The 19,730-nt window shown below is 43.8% G+C and overlaps 1 protein-coding gene across 1 annotated transcript in view; it reads left to right on the forward strand.

Annotated features, from left to right (window-relative positions):
* Positions 1-10,734, forward strand: part of LOC148147373 (uncharacterized) — a 94,906-nt gene extending 84,172 nt beyond the window's left edge. Inside the window, 6 exon segments of the mRNA XM_087995597.1 lie at positions 4,301-4,444; positions 7,623-7,739; positions 7,845-7,887; positions 7,976-8,082; positions 9,134-9,252; positions 10,686-10,734. Coding sequence (XP_087851723.1) covers positions 4,301-4,444; positions 7,623-7,739; positions 7,845-7,887; positions 7,976-8,082; positions 9,134-9,252; positions 10,686-10,734 — 579 coding nt within the window.
* The last annotated feature ends 8,996 nt before the right edge of the window (positions 10,735-19,730 follow it).

Here is a 19,730-nt window from a genome sequence, read left to right on the forward strand (position 1 = left end):
GGCCAGGTGGGTTAGCCATGGGAAATGTCGGTGTGTGGGTCTGGGTGAGATGCTCATTGGACGGTCGGTGGGAACTTGATGGGCCAAATGGCCGGCTCCCACAATGTAGGGATTCTATAAAAATGCAGGTTTTTAAGTTCAGAATAAAAGAATCATCGTGCTGAGTTCACATCGAGATGAATAGACTGAAAAGGAAGGAAATTATGTAAAACTTATCTCAAATCTTGGTTAGATCACTCTTGGAGTCCTGTTTACTCCTAGAGAATGTGGAACTCACTACCAGGGGGAGGAATTGTGGTGAACTGCGGGGATGGATTGAAGGGGAGGTGAAGTACTGTACGTCCATGTGGGAGAAGGGAATACAGCAAAGCTTTCCAAAGTGGGTTCGCAAATGCTCTGACAGAATGATGCAGCTTTACATTCTTCCATTTCCTCAATCTGTGGGTGTGGCCTTAATGAGGGGTGGCTCCTGCAGCACTGACCTTGGCCAACCTTACACACTGTTTGAAACCCATGAGATTTCCTCAAACCTCTCTGACCCATACCTCTTGTTCTTACAGTCCCACATGCCTCCCTTCTTCAACGTTTCCCTCTTCTTTTAAAAGTCTTTGCCCTTCCCCTGCTCTATCGGTCTTCCCCAGCTCCACTGGCCCTCACATCTCCCATTCTCACTGAATGGCCACAACAACTTTTCAGCCTTGTACAGGTGCCCTGGGTGGGAAAGGTTCAGAACCCTGGAACACAGGGTAAGTCTATTAGAGTTAGATATGGAAATCCCCGAATCCCCTTTCGGGAATAAAATCTGCTGTGTTTACCTGGTCTGCACTACGTGTGACTCTTGTACAGGGCCGTGGTGAGGCCATATCGAGAATATTGTTGCAGTTTTGGTCTCCTTTTCTGAGGAAGGATACACTTGCTCTCAAGGGAGTGCAGTGAAGGTTTACCAGGCTGATTGCAGGGATGGCGGGACTGACACATGAGAGATTGACGAGGTTAGGATGGTTTTTGCTGGAGTTCAGATGAGTGAGTGGGGAATCTCATAGAGACTTATAAAATTCTAACAGGACTAGACAGGGTAGATACAGGAGGATGTTCCTGATGGTGGGTGTGTCCAGAACAGGGATCACAGTCTGACGATTCAGGGTAGACCATTTAGGATGGAGATGAGGAGACATTTCTTCACCCAGACAGTGGTGAGCCTATGGAATTCACTACCACAGGAAGTTAGATTAGATTAGATTACTTTACAGTGTGGAAACAGGCCCTTCGGCCCAACAAGTCCACACCGACCCGCCGAAGCGCAAACCACCCATACCCCTACATTTACCCCTTACCTAATACTACGGACAATTTAACATGACCAATTCACCTGACCTGCACATCTTTGGACTGTGGGAGGAAACCGGAGCACCCGGAGGAAACCCACGCAGACACGGGGAGAACGTGCAAACTCCACACAGTCAGTCGCCTGAGGCGGGAATTGAACCCGGGTCTCTGGTTGATGACAAAATGTTGAATGGATTCAAGAGGTGGTGAGATATAGTACTTGTGGTGAATGGGGTCAAAGGTGATGGGGAGAAATCAGGATTAGGCTATTGAGTTGGACAATCAGCCATGATGGTGATGAAGGGCAGAGCAGACTCAAAGGGCAGAATGGCCTCCTCCTGCTTCTATCTTCTTTGTTAGCTGCCCTCTGAAACAGCCTGGCAATCCTCGAAGACACAAACCCATCTGTCCATGACAGTATTGATGAGGGTGACCACTGCAGAGTCCCAAGTACCAATTCGTACCTCACACTGAAAGTACCTTCTTTGGTGACAAGGTGAAAGGCAGCAGTGACTGAATAATAAGAGAGACGATGGTACAAGGCAAAAGAAGATGAGAGTGAAACAAACAAAGAAACAAAAGATGAGTCTCGACCAGGAGTACAGATGGGAAATGGCAGAATCCTCACCAACAGCTGCTGTGTGAAAAGACAGGGAGAGTCCTTTTGCCTGGCCCCATCACAGATCTTCCCATTCTCTTGCCCGTGTTGCTTAAAACCTGTTGTATCTCTGACTTTGTTTAGAATTCTGACAAAAGGTTTCCAACCTAAAATGTAACTCCACTTCTCTCTCCACAGATGCTGCCTGACCTGTTGTGTATATCCAGCATTTCCTCTTATTACTTTTGATTTCCAGCATCCAGATTTGTTTGCTTTGTACTGTATCCCAGGTAGATCTCCATCCGAACCTAATGGATTGCTGCAGTTATTGTTACGACTCTCAGCAGGACACTGGCAGACAACTAACAGCTTACTTTAATATGGTCGCTCCTATCAGTGAATAACCCAGAGAGGAAGTGACTGTATTTACAGGGGAAGGGAAGCTGATTCTCAAGGAAAAGGCCAGTTACCTCCCAGAATTCCATAAGGCCATAAGAAATGGGAACAGGAGGAGGCTGTTTGGCCCCTCGAGGCTCCTCTGCCATTCAATAGAATACCAGCTGAGCCGACATTCCCCATGGCCACTTTCCACATAACCCCTGACGCCCCCACTGATCCAAGAATCTAACTATCTCAGCCTTCAATATACACAAGGATTCTGTCCCCCAGCTCTCTGTGGCAAGGAGTTCCAAAGATTCTTAACCCTCTGAGAGAAGAAATTTCTCCTCATCTCTGTCTTAAATTGGCTCCCCTTTATTCTGAGACTATGCTTGCTGGTCCTAGACTCTCCCATGATGTGAAATACTCTCTCAGCATTTACACTGTCAAGCCCCTAAAGTGTATTCTAGTGACCCTTCTCTGAACTGCCTCAGATTACATCGGAATGTAATCTTTCCTTAAATAAGGGACCAAAATACTACAGATGTGGTCTCACTAGCACCTTGTTCAGTTGCAGTGAGACTTCCCTACTCTTATATTTCAACTCCATCGAAATCAGGGCCAACATTGTATTAGACTTCCTGATTACCTGCTGCACCTGTGAGTGGGCTTGTTGTGTTTTGTGCACAAGTTTCCCCAAGTCCCCTTGTGTTGCAGCTTTCTGCAGGGTTTCTCCATTTAAATGATACTGTTTTGGTTTCCCTTCCAAAATGAACAGCTTTGCATTTTCTCACATTATGCTCCATTTACCAACTTTGTGTCCACTCACTGAACCGATCAGTATTTCTGTATAAACTGTTGATCTCCCTCTGACAGGCTGCCTTTCCACCTATTTTCCTTCAGCATATTGTTCCTGATATTTCAGAGTACAGACTGTGATAAAGGCTCCCAATTTGCTATTATCAGGGATCTTGGACTCTCAAGGTAAATGGATTTTCAGTTCTGTGAAAACTTTTCTGTGAAGCATTGGATCAAAACTACCTTTCCATGAAATGATGTGCTTAAGCTGAACACGCAAGCATGTCACCTGATGGAAAGACTGTTGGACAATGTTTCTTTGTTTCTTTGTCCCCCCATTGGATGTAGGTGTCACTAACTGGGTCAGCATTTATTGCCCATCCCGAGTTGCCCATGAAAAGGTGGTGGTGAGATGCCTTCTTGAACTGCTGCAGTCCATGTGTTGTAGGTAGACCCACAATGGTATTGGGAGGGAGCTCCAGGATTTTGACCCAGTGATAATGAGGTAATGGTGAAATACTTCCAAGTTAGAAAGGTGAGCCACTTGGAGTGTTAACCAATTTAAGATTCATGACAGATTGAGAGACAGTTGGAGAGAGGGAAGGGTGAGGTTTGAAAGAAAAGAATACATACCAGTAAAAGAGCAGTTTAATTTTGACAGTCCCCAGACCATCAGAGCGAACAAGATGTCATAAGCTGTTTCAGCAGTACAGGTAGACAGAGCAGAAAAAAACCCTTAGCATTTCTTAGTCTGTCAGTGTCTGGGTATCTCAGAAAAGGCAGTAATGGGGAGAAAAGATCACAGGTGAATGTGTAAATGTCACCCTGGTGAGCTTGTCAGTTGAGTAAGCAATTGACCGGAGCGACAGTTCACAGGGGGTTAAGTGTGTGTGAGAGATACTGTCGTGGAAATGGGTTCATGGGTCTTTTTGCTGTTTATGATTGAATACTTCCAAAACGTCTCACTTATATCATGCTGTTGGTTATTCCAGTTTGTATGCTAAACTTCTGCTCTTAGTTAAAAGAATATTAGAAACCTCTTATGAATATGTTCAGTGACTGACCACCATGGCACCCAAACTGGAAAAATAAACTTTACAGTCAATCAAGTCAGGTTTCCCTCTGGGATCGAACTGGTTCAGTATTATCACCAGCTGGGCTCATGATAAACAATTGATTTACCTTGTTTCATTCAAACAGATCCAGCAGCAAAATGTCTCAAGCTTAGCCCGAAAGGTTGAAATTGAATTGCCTCCAACTCTTCTGGACCAGGTTAAGGAGCAGCCAAATGTTCAGATCTCGAGAGTCATTTTTGTTATCTATGGAAATACAAAACTTTTCCAGGTAACGTAGTCAGAATCAACATTGAAGTATAATGCAAGTTAATTCATTTGGAAAATAACAATACGATAATATTATATCAAGTAATCGCTACATTTATGGAATTAACAATGTGAAATGTCGTGCTGTGCCTCGGAGTGGGATGCAAGAAAGGACAGCAGGTTTATGCTCATACACGCTGCCTCATACTCTCATGGTCAACATTTTCCAACAAGAGAGAGAGAAATGTCCCAGTGATTGCATTGTACCGTGTCGTGTGATGGGGCTGCTATACCGAGTAGCTGGAGTTTTGTGGAAGCAGCAGGATCTGGGTGAGGGTCCAGCCTCACTGGGTTCTGCATGAGCACAAGGTGCAGTATCTGGATGTTGGGTCTGAGTCCCAGTCCCCAGGGACTGCTGGATGATATGGCTGTGGTGCATTGAGCAGCGTGTGGTGAGAGTGGTGTGGTTCGGGGGAAATGTCCTTTTGAAGATACATTCACTGACCTCGACCACCTGTGTAAGCTCACTGACATACTTGTGGCACTGCTTCAGACACAAGACCAACATTTGAAAACAGGAGAGAACACAGCTTCAGCACTCACTCTGTCACTCAAAGGAAAAGCTACCAAATTACATCAATCATTTAGACTGTGACTAAACTGTATTTTGCCTCTTGTATGGGGGCTTGTGTTCCTGTACGAACATCGCATTTGACCCTTCAATTTACAAAACTGGTTAAGTAGTTTTTAGTTCTGGGCTGCATTGAGGTTATAGCAGGAGAACACTGGGTTTGAGAGCATAAACTGCTCAGAAGGACAGTGATGTCAACCCTAGCTATGCATCTCATTGATTTTGTACATTTCGAATGAGTCTCCCCTCAGCTTTTGCACTCCGAGTAGTTTTACTCACCTCTCCTTATAGCTCATACCCTCTCATCAGGCAGCATCCTTGTAAACTCTTCTTTCTGAAGCCTCCAATCCTTCCTTTGGACTGACGACCAGAAATGAACACAAAATCCTACGTGTGGCCTAATCAATGTCTTACACAGCTGCATCATGACCTCCTGACTCTTGAACACAATTCTCCAAACAATTTTCTTAAATAAAGGCACAACATTAGTACTCTGGCAACTCACCTCTGGTGACAGATGAGTCAAATATTTCTGAATGGGCTCCACAATTTCTTCTGTCACTTCCCACAGCATTCTGGGATACACTTGATCAGGTCCTGGAGATTTATTTAGCGTTATGTTTTCTCAGACATTCAACACTTCCTCTTCTGCAATGTGAACTGTTTTCAACACATCAATGTTTATTTACCCAGAGTTCCCTAGCCACCATCTTTTTTCTCCGCAGTAAAAAATTGACACGTAGTATTTATTTTGTATCTCTCCCATCTCCTAACACAGAGAGAACCTCATTGATCTGTAAGGGACCCGATTCTCTCTCGAGCTCCTCTTTTACTGTTCATGTTTTTAGAGAATCCTGAACCTTATCTGCCAAGGCTCTCATATCCCCTCTCTGACCTCCTGATCTCCCTCTTCAGAATGCTCCTACCCTCTTTATACTCTTCATAAGAATCATTTGATCCCAGTTGTCTACATCTCACGTATAATGCTTTTGTATTCTTGACGAGAACCCCAATCCCTTCATCCATCCATTGTTCTCTCAAAGGGTCATGAATCTATGGGATTCTCTATTCCAGAATGCAGTGGACATGGGAGACTGAATACATTTGAGGAGGAGAGAAACAGATGTTTAATTAATACTGGGTTAGAGGGTTATGGGGAGAGGGCAGGGTAGTGGAGTTGAGGCAGAGATTAAATCAGCAATGATCAGTTGAACGGCAAAATAGGCTTGAGGGGCTGAGTTACCTACTCCTGCTCCTAGTTAATAGGTTTACTGTTTATTACTGGTGTTTTGTCTGCTTCCTCTTGTGTGAAAATGGACACAAAGTACTCAGTATATTGATCCATCATTAGCTTGGTGTTTCTTCCAGAATACCAGTCTCCAGCAAATAAAAAAAAACAAAGGAACCAACAGGAACAATAGTTTCAGTTTTTGTTTATTTCATCTTTTGCATCACTTTGACTTTTCAAACATTAGTTGTCCTTATATGCTCCATTTTCATTCAGTAATTTTCTACTCTGGCCAGTTCATACTCCCCAATTCTCCCAATCTCTCATATCCCGGGAAGTACTCTGTGATTGTAAAAGAATTGGGCAGTGTGGGTTGGAACAGCTTTCACGAGCTGGGAAAATAGCTGACATTGGGAGACCTGGAGTAAATACTGAAATGGAAGTGAAGATGCTACAAACATCGGAAAATCCATGGATTGCAAAACCATTTCCAGTTTTAACTTGATGTCAGGTAAACTGGAACATCAGCAGTCACAGACAAAGTGTTCCTTTCCAGTACAGAGATCAGGAGATTACTTCCATCCACACCACATGAACTTTTCTATTTCCAATATTCAGCGCCCAGGATGAACAGCCTCTCATTACAGGAAGAGATTCTTACTTCAAATGTCGGATCATAAACAATGTGTTCAAAGTTGTAAATAACAAAAGAGGATTCAGTTTTAATCAGCCTTTTGGAATGTTTTTAAATTACTTACAGTGTGGAAACAGGCCCTTCGGCCCAACAAGTCCATACCGACCCGCTGAAGCACACCCACCCAGACCCATTCCCCTATATTTACCGCTGCACCTAACACTGTGGGCAATTTAGCATAGCCAATTCACCTGGTCTGCACGTTTTTGTACTGTGAGAGGAAACCGGAGCACCCGGAGGAAACCCACGCAGACACGGGGAGAATGTGCAAACTCCACACAGTCAGTCGCCTGAGGCGGGAATTGAACCCGGGACTCAGGCGCTGTGAGGCAGCAGTGCTAACCACTATGCCACCCATATGTTGGTGAGGACATTCTGACAAATGAATCCAAACATGTTTCTGCAAAACTAAGCTGCCTCTGTCTTGTTTGGGTGGGCAGTTTCATGCTGGCTGCACACTCATACCGTACAGAAATGCTTCTTATTTTGCCTCACTTACTGAAATACCAATATGGCCAAGTCTCTGCAAAAAGGTTTGTATATACGAATTTATTCAAATTTAATCCTGTTTAAAATACACAGTCCCATTTGTAAAAAGTATCCACAGTCCTTAAGTATACATTACTCTTGCTGTCCTTTGTCTCCAGAGTGACAATAACAGCACTGTGTTAAACAATCTAGTAAGTGGAATCGAAGTGGTCAATGTCACCATTGAAAACCTCACCGACCCAGTGACCATTGTCTTCCAGAACACAACCTTGCCGGTAAGGGAAAACACAAACACTCATTCATTCATCGCTGTGCAACTGAACAAATAAATTATTTAAGTGAATGAGAGCCCTTTATGATGTAAATCAATTCCATTTTAGACTAACTCAAGTGGAAAATGTGCCTTTTGGGATTTCAGGAAAGGTGAGTTAACATTTGATAAAACAAACTTTGTTAGCTCTAGAATTGAGGAGTAATGGCTCACCTCTGATTTTCTAACTTTTCATTGTAGGGAGAACAAGTCATGGCATCTGGAGTGAGTCTGGCTGTACGACAGAAAGTCAGCTTCACTACATCACCTGCAAGTGCACCCACTTGACCTCTTTCGCTGTGTTACTGGTACGAATGATCCAATCAAATACTGTGTTTTATTCTGGATGGATTGCAGTAGGAACAATAAATCTCCAGCATGCTGTGATCAATCTATCCTCTCATTGTGGTTTGAATACAATTTCATTGTGGAATGAAAGGGAAACAGAGAAACATAGATCATGGAAAGCACAGATGGGGACCATTCTGTCCATCACGTCTGTGCATACTGAGAGGGATCTATCCAAATCAATCAAACTTTCCAGTAGCAGCTCTGTAAATTACAACAATTTACATGCATATCCAATTTTCATTTTAGAACATAATTAGGGTTTGACACTTTTCGGTTGCGAGTTCCAAATCCCTATCTTCTCCTCAACTACCCTCTATTCATCCACAAATTAATCTAAATTTCTACCCCATGGTTCATGATCTCTCTGCCAAGGGAAACAGGCTCACTCTGCCTCAAGCGCCTATTGCATTGTCCATCTCAATTAAATTTCTCCTCAACCTTCCCTGTTCCAAAAAAGCCTGGTCTCTCCAATCTGTCCTTGTGTTCTTTATTCCTGCTGATATCTTTGTCAATCTCTGTGTACATTTTCTCTGTGATCAAATCCTTCCAGTAACCCTGTAAATGGTGTTGTGTGCAGGACTCCACCAGTGGCTGACCTAGATTGAGCTGAAGCTCTCTGCTGCTATATTTTACCCCTTGGTTAATCAACAATCCCATTGGCCTTCTTTGTAGCTGATCGACCTAATTTGTAACCTCAGGGAACATGTGCTCCACAGTCTCTCTATTCCTTCACACCGCTCAGTATTCCACCATTTATCGTTTCTTCCCTCACCCATTTGCCCCCTTCCAATTCCCTACTTACATTTCTCTCCATTGCGTTTTCTCCCAGCTCAGTGGTAATCTCTCCTCTGTCAGCCTTGAGTTAAGGTATGAATTGGTGGAAGTGCCTTTAGAACATTTCTAACGGCTTTCAGGATTTTTGTGATCAGCCCTTAAATATGGTGGACCTGTGGCTAGATCCCTGATGGTGCTTTGATGTAATAACATTTAGAATTTTCTTTCTCAAAGGATTATCACAGTGACGTTGCCTCAGATGTTACTTCATCGACACGGTCTGTTGCATTGATCATTGTTGGCACTTTTATCATTTTCATAGTGATTACAGTTCACTGCTATGAGACAATCAGGTAAGAAAATCTGCTCTCAAGGCTGTCATTCTCCTTTTGAAGTGTATTTCTGCTGCAAATCCATTCTGTTTCACATTTACATGTTGTTCGTTCAGAATTGTTATTTCTTTCAATCATTTACATGTACGTGCACTTACACTAATACAAACTGATTGGATCAAGTGACCAGATTCCACATTTTACTTTGAATTTCATGCATGCTTGGATTATTTGAATTTCTTCACAAAACGAACAGTATAAGAAATCCCAAACCCAAAGCAATAATCAGCTATTAATAACCCTTTGACGAGGAGAAGGGACAATGTTGAATCAAATGTTGCTGTCTTGAATTGCCAACAACTCCTGAACGTCACAGTGACCATTCCAATGTGATGATCCATGTTACAAAACTTGCAATACCAGCCTGAAATTCTTTGTATTCTTTGATGTGGGCAGATGGAAAACTGCAGGCTGGGTAGGAGTAATTAGAATATGGATTCACAGCGTGTATGAGGGGAAAATCCATACAGGATGTTCGCACCTACACACTGAAAGAATCTAAAACATTAATCTTTAGGTTTATTTATCAAATTGTTCATTTATTCATGAAAGCTCCTCTCATGGACTTGTCTTCCGAGTCTTAGCTTTTCGTAGGAGCTGATGCTTGACTTTACCCCCCTCCTGGGAGGGACTTCAATCAGTTCACCCTTGGCCAATAGTACTGACTATTTTGAATTTTTGATGATGTGTCAAGTGAAATGTTGCCTTTGTTAAAGTGTTTTTAGTTTGAAATTGTGGCAAATCAATGTTTGTAGTTTCAAGTTTCATTCTGGGGACTTGAGCACCTGATCGAGACTGGTACCTCAGTGAAGTGTAAATGAAGTGCTGCAGTGGCAGAGGGGCTGTCTTTCAGATGAAGCATTAAATCAAAGGCCTCGCTGCCCTCTCAGGTGGATGGAAAAGATCCCCTGGGCCTCTACTGAAACACAGCTGGGGAGCTAGACCAAAGTGGGTTTATACTCTTGTACTTGGGTATCTGTGAGGCCCATTACCAACCCCATTGCTGCCTTGAGACAAGGCAGGGTCTGTTAATGTGAAGAGTGCTGCACTTGCTGGAATTCCCAGCTCACCTCTGACACAGCCTCAAACCTGCCACAATGTACAGGATGTAGCCTGAAGGTGTAGGCCGATTCCCTCACAATCAGGATTTCAGATTAAACTCAACTCTGGACAAACAATCATTCTAAATTCCTGTCTCTCACAGATTAACCCAACTTGTTCCCTCCCAATTGTTGTTTTTATTGTCAGAAAACTGTATCTTAAAGTCATTATGAATAAAGGTGTGTCAGTATTTCAAGGTCATGTCAAGGTCAAGCGAATGAAGACAATTGGCTCTGAAATATCCTGTCAGTGGTTTGCTCCTTTTGAATATTTATATTCTCTTTCTTCAACAGCAGGATGATGTGGCCTTCAGGAACACCTACAGGACGTTCCCGGTTCTAAGCAATTTGAACAGAATGATCCTGGCTTTTTCCTCTCGAGTGCCATTACATTCTGTGGCTGGAATACTTTTCAAATAGCTGAAGAATTTCCAAAGTTTCTGCTAATGAAGAGACACAAACATAACCTTGTAACCAGAGCTGGTAATTTCTATGTCATACTACATCATGACTGCTTGGAACAAACCTCCAGAATATCTTCTTCCAGTGACAGGTTTGTCTCTGAAGCCAGTCTTCCTTTGTTAAATTGTTTATCGCTGTCAATGGATTCCAATCTCACCTTAATGACTGCTCAGCTTGGAGTGTGGGTGAAGAAAGAGGAGGAAATAAATCATTCCTCAATCTTAGTGTTACACTGCACCAAACTGTTTAGAAAAATGGAGAGAGCTAGTTCTCAGTCTTGAACCAGGAGTGCACACTCCTTCCTATTCACTGTCTCGGTGTTCTGCTTTCAGGATGTATGTCTGTCCAGCTCAAACAGCATTGCTGAAACCCAAGAAGCAAACTGCTGTGATTCTGAAATGGGCAGTTGACAAGTCCCATGGCTTTCCACAATGAGATAAGGACAATGGGAAACATGGATGGTGTATGTCATTCATGATGCAAACCACTGCAACACAATGCTATCCCTGTCTGTCAAACCTGGCTGAGGTATTTTACAAAGCTAATAATAAAGCACATGGCGAGAAGGCAGAATGTAAAGTTTCGGTGCTCCCCACTTATTATTCTCTGTGTTTATTTAGGGTGACTATGAAGTTTTTTTTTGCTGTGCTTACATTTTGCTTCTGTGATATTTTGGGCCGATATACAAAACAGCATCGAGAACCCTAATCCAGATGAACTCCACAACCAAACCCCAAGCCCCAACAGAATTGCTTTGGTGTTGTTATATTTGAATTCAAATGATTTAATTGGTCAGGAGGTGAGTTCCTGAGGTACCAAGTGTTTCCAGGAGATGGGAGCTGTCAGGTTGGTGTCCATGCCAAAGACAGGTGGCAGCCATGTTGGGGATTGCTGCTGCTTTGAAGAGAATAGACTGAAGGGAATAGAGAATACCTGAGATGGCTGGCAGAGTCAATGGGTCTAGACAGTGCTGTGAAAGAGAAATGAAAATTTCATGCTTTCACCGCAGCAAGTGGGTTGGGAAGGAATATGTTATTAAACAAGACCATTAATATTTAAATCGCTGTACAGTGAACCTGTCAGCTCTGTGCTAACAGATTGTTGAGATACACCAAGATAACATTTAAATGTCAGTTCTGTCATGGCCAGGTACCTGAACCAGCTCCTTGTGGCACAAAGGGACCATTAATTATTGCCGAATAGCATTTCTTTCCCTTCCCCCACTGGCCCCATGCAAATTGCAAACTGTCACAGAGACCCTGGGATCCTGAGACAAACACCACGACTGTGATTGTCATATCTCGCTCACATTGAGTCCCAATAATTAGCTCTTTGAAAATCCAGCCCCACTGTGTCTTTACAGTGCAATGGTTGTGATGTTCTGTGGGGTGATAGAACATAGAACAGGACAGCACAGTACAGGCCCTTTGGCCCTTGATGTTGTGCCGACCTTTTATCCTGCTCTAAGATCAACTAACCTCCATCCCCTTCATTTTACTATCATCCCTGTGCCTCTTCAAGAGTTACTTAAATGTCCCTAATGTCTCTGACTCTACCACCACCGCTGCAGTGCAGTCCATGCACCCACAACTCTCTGTGCAAAGAACTGACCTCTGACATCTCCCCGAGAACTTCCTCCAATCACACTCATATCATGGCCCTAGTGATCTCCATTTCTGCCCTGGGAAAAAGTCTCTGACTATTCACTCTATCTATGTCTCTCATTATCTTGAACACCATTATGAAGTCGCCTCTCACCCTTCCTTGCTCCATGAAGAAAAGCCTCAGCTCCCACAACCTTTCATCATAAGTCCAGTCCAGTCCAGGCAGCATCCTGGTAAATCTCCTCTGCACCTTCTCTAAAGCTTCCACATTCTTCCTATAATGAGGTGACCAGAACTGAAAGCAATATTCCAAGTGTGGTCTAACCAGGGCTCTGTAGAGCTGCAGCATAACCTTCTGGCTCTTAAACTCAATGCCCCTATGAATGAAAGCCAACACACCAATTGCATTCTTATCTGCCCTGTCTACTTGGGTACAAACTTTGAGAGATCTATGGACATGGACCCCAAAATCCCTCTGTTCCTCCACACTGCCAAGAATCCTGCCTTTAACTCTGTGTTCTGAATTCAAATGCAGTCTTACAAAATGACTCCTTTCACACTTTTCCAGGTTGAACTCCATCTGCCAGTTATCAGCCCAGTTCTGCATCCTGTCAATATCTCGTTGGAATCTACAACAGGCCTCCACACTATCCACCACTGCACTGACCTTGGTGTCATTGGCAAACTTACTAGCTTTAAACTGAGGGGTGATACTTATAGGATGGATGTCAGATGTAGCTTCATTATTCAGAGAGTATTAAGGACGTAGAATGACATGCCTGAAACCGTAGTAGATTTGCCAACTTTAAGGCCATTTAAATGGTCATTGGATAAATATATGGATGAGAATGGAATAGTGTTGATTAGACGGGGTTCACATCGGTCTCACAGGTCGGCGTAACAGCGAGCGCTGAAGGGCCTCTACTGCGCTGTATTGTTCTATGTTGTTCTATGTTCTATGTTCTAACCCAGCCTTCCACTTCATCATCCAACTCATTTATAAAAACCACAAAGAGCAGTGGTCCCAGAACAGATCCCTGTGGAACACCACTGGTCACCGAGCTCCAGGCTGAATACTTTCCATCTACTATCATTCTCTGTCTCTTATTGGCCAGCCAATTCTATATCTGGAGATTTATCTATCCTTATGTTTTTCAACATCTTTAGCACATCAACCTGTTCAAGCATATCAGTCTGTTTCACGCTGTCCTCACAAACGACAAGGTCCCTCTCAGTAGTGAATACTGAAGCAAAGTATTCATTAAGGACCTCCACTACCGCCTCCGACTCGAGGTACAAGTTCCCTCTACTATTCCTGATTGGCCCGGCCCTCACTCGGGCCGTTCTCTTGTTCCTCATATCAGTGAAGAAAGCCTTAGGGTTTTCCTTAATGCTACCCACTTAACCATTTTTATGCGACCTTCTCGTTCTCCGAGGTCCATTCTTCAGTTTCTTCCTGTTTACCTTGTAACCCTCAAGAGCACTGTCTGATCTTTGCCTCCTCAACCTTAAGTAAGCTTCCTTCTTCCTCTTGACTAGATGTTCCACATCCCTTCTTACCCAAGGTTCCTTCACCCGACCATCCCTTCCTTGCCTCAGTGGGACAACCTATCCAGCACTTGCAGCAAGTGCTCCTTAAATAACCTCCACATTTCTGTCGTGCATTTTCCTGAGAACATCTGTTCCCAGTTTAGGTGTCTCAGTACCTGTCTAATAGCACTGTAAGACCCCCTACCCCAATTGAATACTTTCCCATACCATCTGCTCCTATCCCTCTCCATGACTATTGTAAAGGTCAGGGAGTTGTTGATGACTATCACTGAAATGCTCTCCCGCCAAGAGATCTGACACCTGGCCTGGTTCATTGCCAAGCACCAAGTCCAATACGGCCTTCCCTCCATTCGGCCGATCTACATATTGAGTTAGAAATCCTCCCTGGACACACCTGACAAAAACTGTTCCATTCAAACTATTTGAACTAAGGAAGTTCCAATCAATATTAGGGAAGTTAAGGTCACCCACGACAACAACCTGTTACTTCTGCACCTTCCCAAATTCTGCCTTCCAATCTGCTCCTCCATGTCTCTGTTGCTATTGGGGGGTCTGTAGAAAACTCCCAATAAAGTGACTGCTCCTTTCCTGTTTCTGACTCCCACCCACACTGACTCTGTAAACAAACCCTCATCGATGGCCTCCCTTTCTGCAGCTGTGATACTGTCCCTGATTAGCAATGCCACTTCCCCATCTCTTTTACCTCCCCTTCTATTCCTTTTGAAATATCTGAACCCTGGAACAGCCAATAACCATTCCTGCCCCTGTGATATCTAAGACTCTGTAATGGCCACAACATCAAAGTTCCAATTACTGATCCATGCTCCAAGTTCATCACCCTGATTCCTGATATTTCTTGCATTAAAAAATAGACACATTTCAACCCAACACACTGACTGCAACTTTGCCCTATCAACTGTCTATCCCTCCTCACAGATTCTCTGTGTGCTGTATCTGGCTGTACACTAGCTACTCCACCCTCAGATCCGTAGCTCCAGTTCCCACCCCTCTGCCAAACTAGTTTAAACCCACCCACCCTCCTGCCCAGTACATTGGTGCCCCTCCAGTTCAGGTGCAACCCGTCCTTCTTGTACAGGTCACCTTCCCCAGAAGGTATCCCAGTGATCCATATCTCTGAAGGCCTCCCTCCCTCACCAGCCCTGTAGCTACATGATCATCTACACTCGCTCTCTGTTCCTAGCTTCGCTAGCTCATGGCATTGATCCTGAGATTCCTATTCTGCTCATCCTGCCTTTTAGCTTCCAAAATAACATCCTATATACTCTTTTCAGGTCCTCATGCCTTTTCCTAGCCATGTCATTGGTACCAATGCATCCCACAACTTCTGTTTTGTCTCCCTCTTCCTTAAGGATCCTGTCAATTTGATCAAAGACACCCCTCACCTTGGCAGTGGGGAGGTAACATACCATCTGGGAGTCTCGTTCATGACCACAGAATCTCCTGTCTGTTCCTCTCACCATTGAATCTCCTCTCACTATCGCTCTCCTATTTACCCCCTTCCCTTCTGAGCCACAGAGCCAGGCTCAGTGACAGAGACCTGGCCACTGAGGCTTTCCCCTGATAGGTCACTGCTCCCAACAGTATCCAAAACGGTATAGTTATTGATGAGGGGGGTGGCCACAGGGGGGTGGTCCCTGCACTGTCTGGCTATTCCCTTTCCCTCTCCTGATGGTCACCATTCTAACAGTGTTTGTCATTATATATGATAATTATGTCAAATCTGCTGAGGTGCTTCTGGATTTGCTGAAAGTCACTTTCTATCAAAATAAACATGTCCACAAAGAATTGACATGATTTGTGAAATCATTAGTAAGATTGTTTCACGTTTGCTCGAGAAATTACATTTTCACAATTTAATCATTGGAAGACACACACTATTGGAGTTGAGCGTGATAATTTCTGGACGTTGAGACACTGAAATAATCTGAATACCTGATGTACAAGTTGTCACCGATTATTGCATCCTGGTGAGAATTTGCTTAGACAGAGCCACACACTTTAATTTAATGCTTGTTTAATGTGTTTAATGCTTTATTGCCAATAACAAAATAAAATGAAATAGCTGTTCTCACATTGTTGTGTCTGAATTTTTAAAAATACTCTTGAAAGTAATGATGACCAAACTGGTGCCAAACCAGCATAAGGACACACTAATTAGGAGGAGGTGGCCATTTGGCCCATTGACCCCACTCTGTCATTGAATACAATCCTGGCTGACCTGATTGTGGCCTTGGCTCCACTTTCCTACCTGGAGCCTTCGACAGAGATTTCTTTTTGCTTCAAATGCAATCCAACCCAACCTTCAATATATTCAACAACCCGGCCTCCACCACGATCCAGGCAGATAAGTTCCAAAGATTAAGGATTCTCTGAGAAGGAAAATTCTGTTTCATCTCCATATTAAATTGGAGATCCCTTTTATTGTGATCCCCCTCTTTGTGGATTACCCTTCATGGGAAAACAATCCTCTCAGTCCCCCTCAGAACCTTATCAGTTTCAATAAGATCCCCCTCATTCTTCCAAATTCCAATGAGCATATGCCTCCAACCTGTTCAAAGTTTCCTCATAATCGAATCCTTTCACCCCAGGGATCAGCTTGGTGAACATTCTTCAAATTGTTTCCAATGCTATTCTCTCCCTCCTGAAGGAAGGAGACCAAAACTCTACGCAGTTCTCATGGTGTTGTCTCATCAATGCCCATCAATAATCTGTAGCAGGACATCCATGTTTTTACACTTCTTCAGCGTTGAAATTAAAGCTAAACATTGCATTTGCTCCTTGATTACTCCCTTTACCTGCATGCAAATATTTTATAGTTCTTGTTTTCGGAAACCTTGATTCTCTGGACTAAAGTATTCTGCAGTCTCTGTCCATTTGGGTGGTACAATGGCTCAGTAGCTACCACTGCTGCTTCACAGTACCAGGGGCCAAGGTTCAATTCCCAGCTCAGGCAGCTGTCTGTGTGGAGTTTGTGCGTTTTCCCTGTGTCTGTGTGGGGTTGCACCGGTTTCTTCTCACAGTTCAAAGAGGTGCAGGTCAGGTGGATTAGCCTTGTTAAAATTGCCAATAGTGTTAGGTGTGTTAGTCAGGGGTATATATGGGGTAGGGGAATGGGTCTGGGAGGTTACTCTTCGGATGGTCGGTGTGGGCTTGTTGGGCCGAAGGGCTGTTTCCATACTGTTGGGAATCTAATCTAATCTTCGTACCAAAGTGACATTTTCCCGCATTATTCTCCAGTGCCTTTTCTTTGTACTTTGACTCATCAATATTCATTTGCAGACACCTTGGAGCTGCCTCAACTTGCTTGCCAACCTATCTTTGTAGTGTCAGGAAATCCTGCCACAAGGCAGTCAATTTTTTTATCAAAATAATTGATCCAGATCATATATATGTAGGGCCCTACATTAATTACTATGGTACTTTACTAGCTACACCTTTTCAGACTGTAACTAATCTGTTTATCCCAACACCCTGTTGGCGAATCGTGTATTCATGCTAATGTATTACCCCATCACCTTGAGGATTTAATGTGCAGTAAAGTTTTATGGGGCATCTGACTCAATTTTTTTTGGAAATCCAAATCTATCACATCTCCTGGTTCCCCTTTGTCCACCTGCTTGTCACATGATCAAAGAAGTCTTGTAACCTTGTCAAAGGTTTCCCACTAACAAAACCAAGCTTGGACTCTGCCTGATTGTATTGTAATCTTCTAAATGCCTTGTGACCACCTTCTTTCCCATCCCTCATTCTCAAGCTTCACCCTGGAATGCTCACTGTAGCTACTCTTACTATTTGTTGAAGTTTTTATTATGTTTTACTATTTCTTGCTAGTTCCCTTGCAATGCCCCAATTTCTTTCTCAAGATGTTTCATCATCCTTTCCCGATCTCCAAAAGTTTTCCAATCTGCTTTGCTTTTGAAATTAAACATACGACAGAATTCACTTCATCTTGGTGTGACCTCAGCAATGGCAAAAACGACGGGACAAAATGGAGAGGCATCAGAATCTCAACACTGATTGTAATTTTCACTTCAACCTTAAATCCTTCAGCATCTCGCTATTGAGAGGTAACTACCTTATTTTGATGCATTTGCATCTTATTATTATTCCAACTCACCTCATTTATATGACACTGACAATTCTCCTCCCCTTCTCTGAGAAACGAGACAGCACAAATTTCCAACGTGTAAACCTGAAGACTGCAGCTCACTGATTGCTTGTCCCAGCCATCAGCCATCTCTGCCTTCAGCATAGTATCCCTGCATGCTCCATGGCCATCACCCTCCTTGACCCTTCATCCATAATCAGTCAAGGGATCGGTCTGATTCCAATCCAGGATGTGGAACATGGTTAGGCTCGAGATCCATTTCCTTGCAGTCCATGGACTGGACCAGCATCAATCCCAAAGGCCTAGGGCAGCCAGTCCCAGGTTACAGGGAGATCAGTCAGGGTGCAGTGGAGACATCAATCGGGGCTGTGCTAGGTTCAGTCACGACTGTCCCTCCAAATCAGACCCATGGGGTGGCCCACTGTCAGTCCTCAGCTCAGTCCTTGTTAGAGTTCAGACAAATGAGAGAGGATCTCATAGAGACTTAGAGACTTCAACAGGTATAGACAGGGTAGATGCAGGGAGGATGTACCCGATGGTGTCCAGAATCAGAGGTCACAGTCTGAGGATTCAAGGTAGACCATTTAGGAAAGAGATGAGGAGACATTTTATCACCCAAAGAGTGGTGAGTCTGTGGAATTCATTACCACAGCAAGTAGCTGGTGACAAACCATTGAATGTATTCAGGAAGCAGCTTGAGATAGCACTTGGAGTGAATGGGATCAAAGGTTATGGGGAGAAAGCAGGATTAGGCTATTGAGTTGGATGGTCAGCCATGATCACGATGAAAGGTGAAGCAGGCTTGAAGGGCTGAATGGCCTCCTCCTGCTCCTATCCTCTATGTTTTTGTGTTTTGCTCAATGTCAGTCGGGAGCTAATCGGGGACAGTCATGGTAACGTGGGGAAAGTGAGCTCCTCATGCCTAGGGGTGGGTTTCATTGCATAGAGTCACTAGGGGAATGCTGATGGGACAGGGGGAAGTTCTAGAGAAGAAGGATGAAATCAGAGGGGTGCTGGCTCTCTCAGGCAATGATCATGCAAAGCCATCAAGGACATTGGAATTTATAAACTCATTGCCCATGGGACTAAAGTGAGTACATTAATTGTAACCTGAAGGTGCTCAAAGGAATCAGGGGGACACTGTAAGGTCATAGGGCACACAAGGACAGCAACACAAAAGGGAACATGAAGGATAGAGGGAAAATATTCTCACACAGAAGAAGCCTGCAAGTCTCTCACAAGAACATGAAATTGGAACTTTATCACAAAAGCTCAAATATCAATTACACAACAGCAGCAAAAATGGCTGAGACCTGATGAAAAGTGGGTGGAGCAGATATTCCTCTTCTGGGGTGGGTGGAGTGGTTCAGAATCAATTAGCCCTGGTGTTAATGTGAGGGAAGCACAGCCCAATGAAGCTGGGTCAGTGTGTGCGACATACAGGCTTCCCTCTTCCCACATGAGCAATTAAATTCTTCTCCAGCTAATTCCAGAATTTTTTCCCTGTAGGGAGTGAGGAGCCTGATATCCATCACTCCCTTCCTGGCTCAGGCCTCTCAATCAGGTTATTGGCCAATTTGTCCTACAATGAGA

This window comes from Chiloscyllium plagiosum, unplaced genomic scaffold (genome assembly GCF_037043375.1).
Source record: "Chiloscyllium plagiosum isolate Xiang-an unplaced genomic scaffold, Cpla_swu_hap1 HiC_scaffold_17, whole genome shotgun sequence".
Classification (NCBI taxonomy): Eukaryota; Metazoa; Chordata; class Chondrichthyes; order Orectolobiformes; family Hemiscylliidae; genus Chiloscyllium; species Chiloscyllium plagiosum.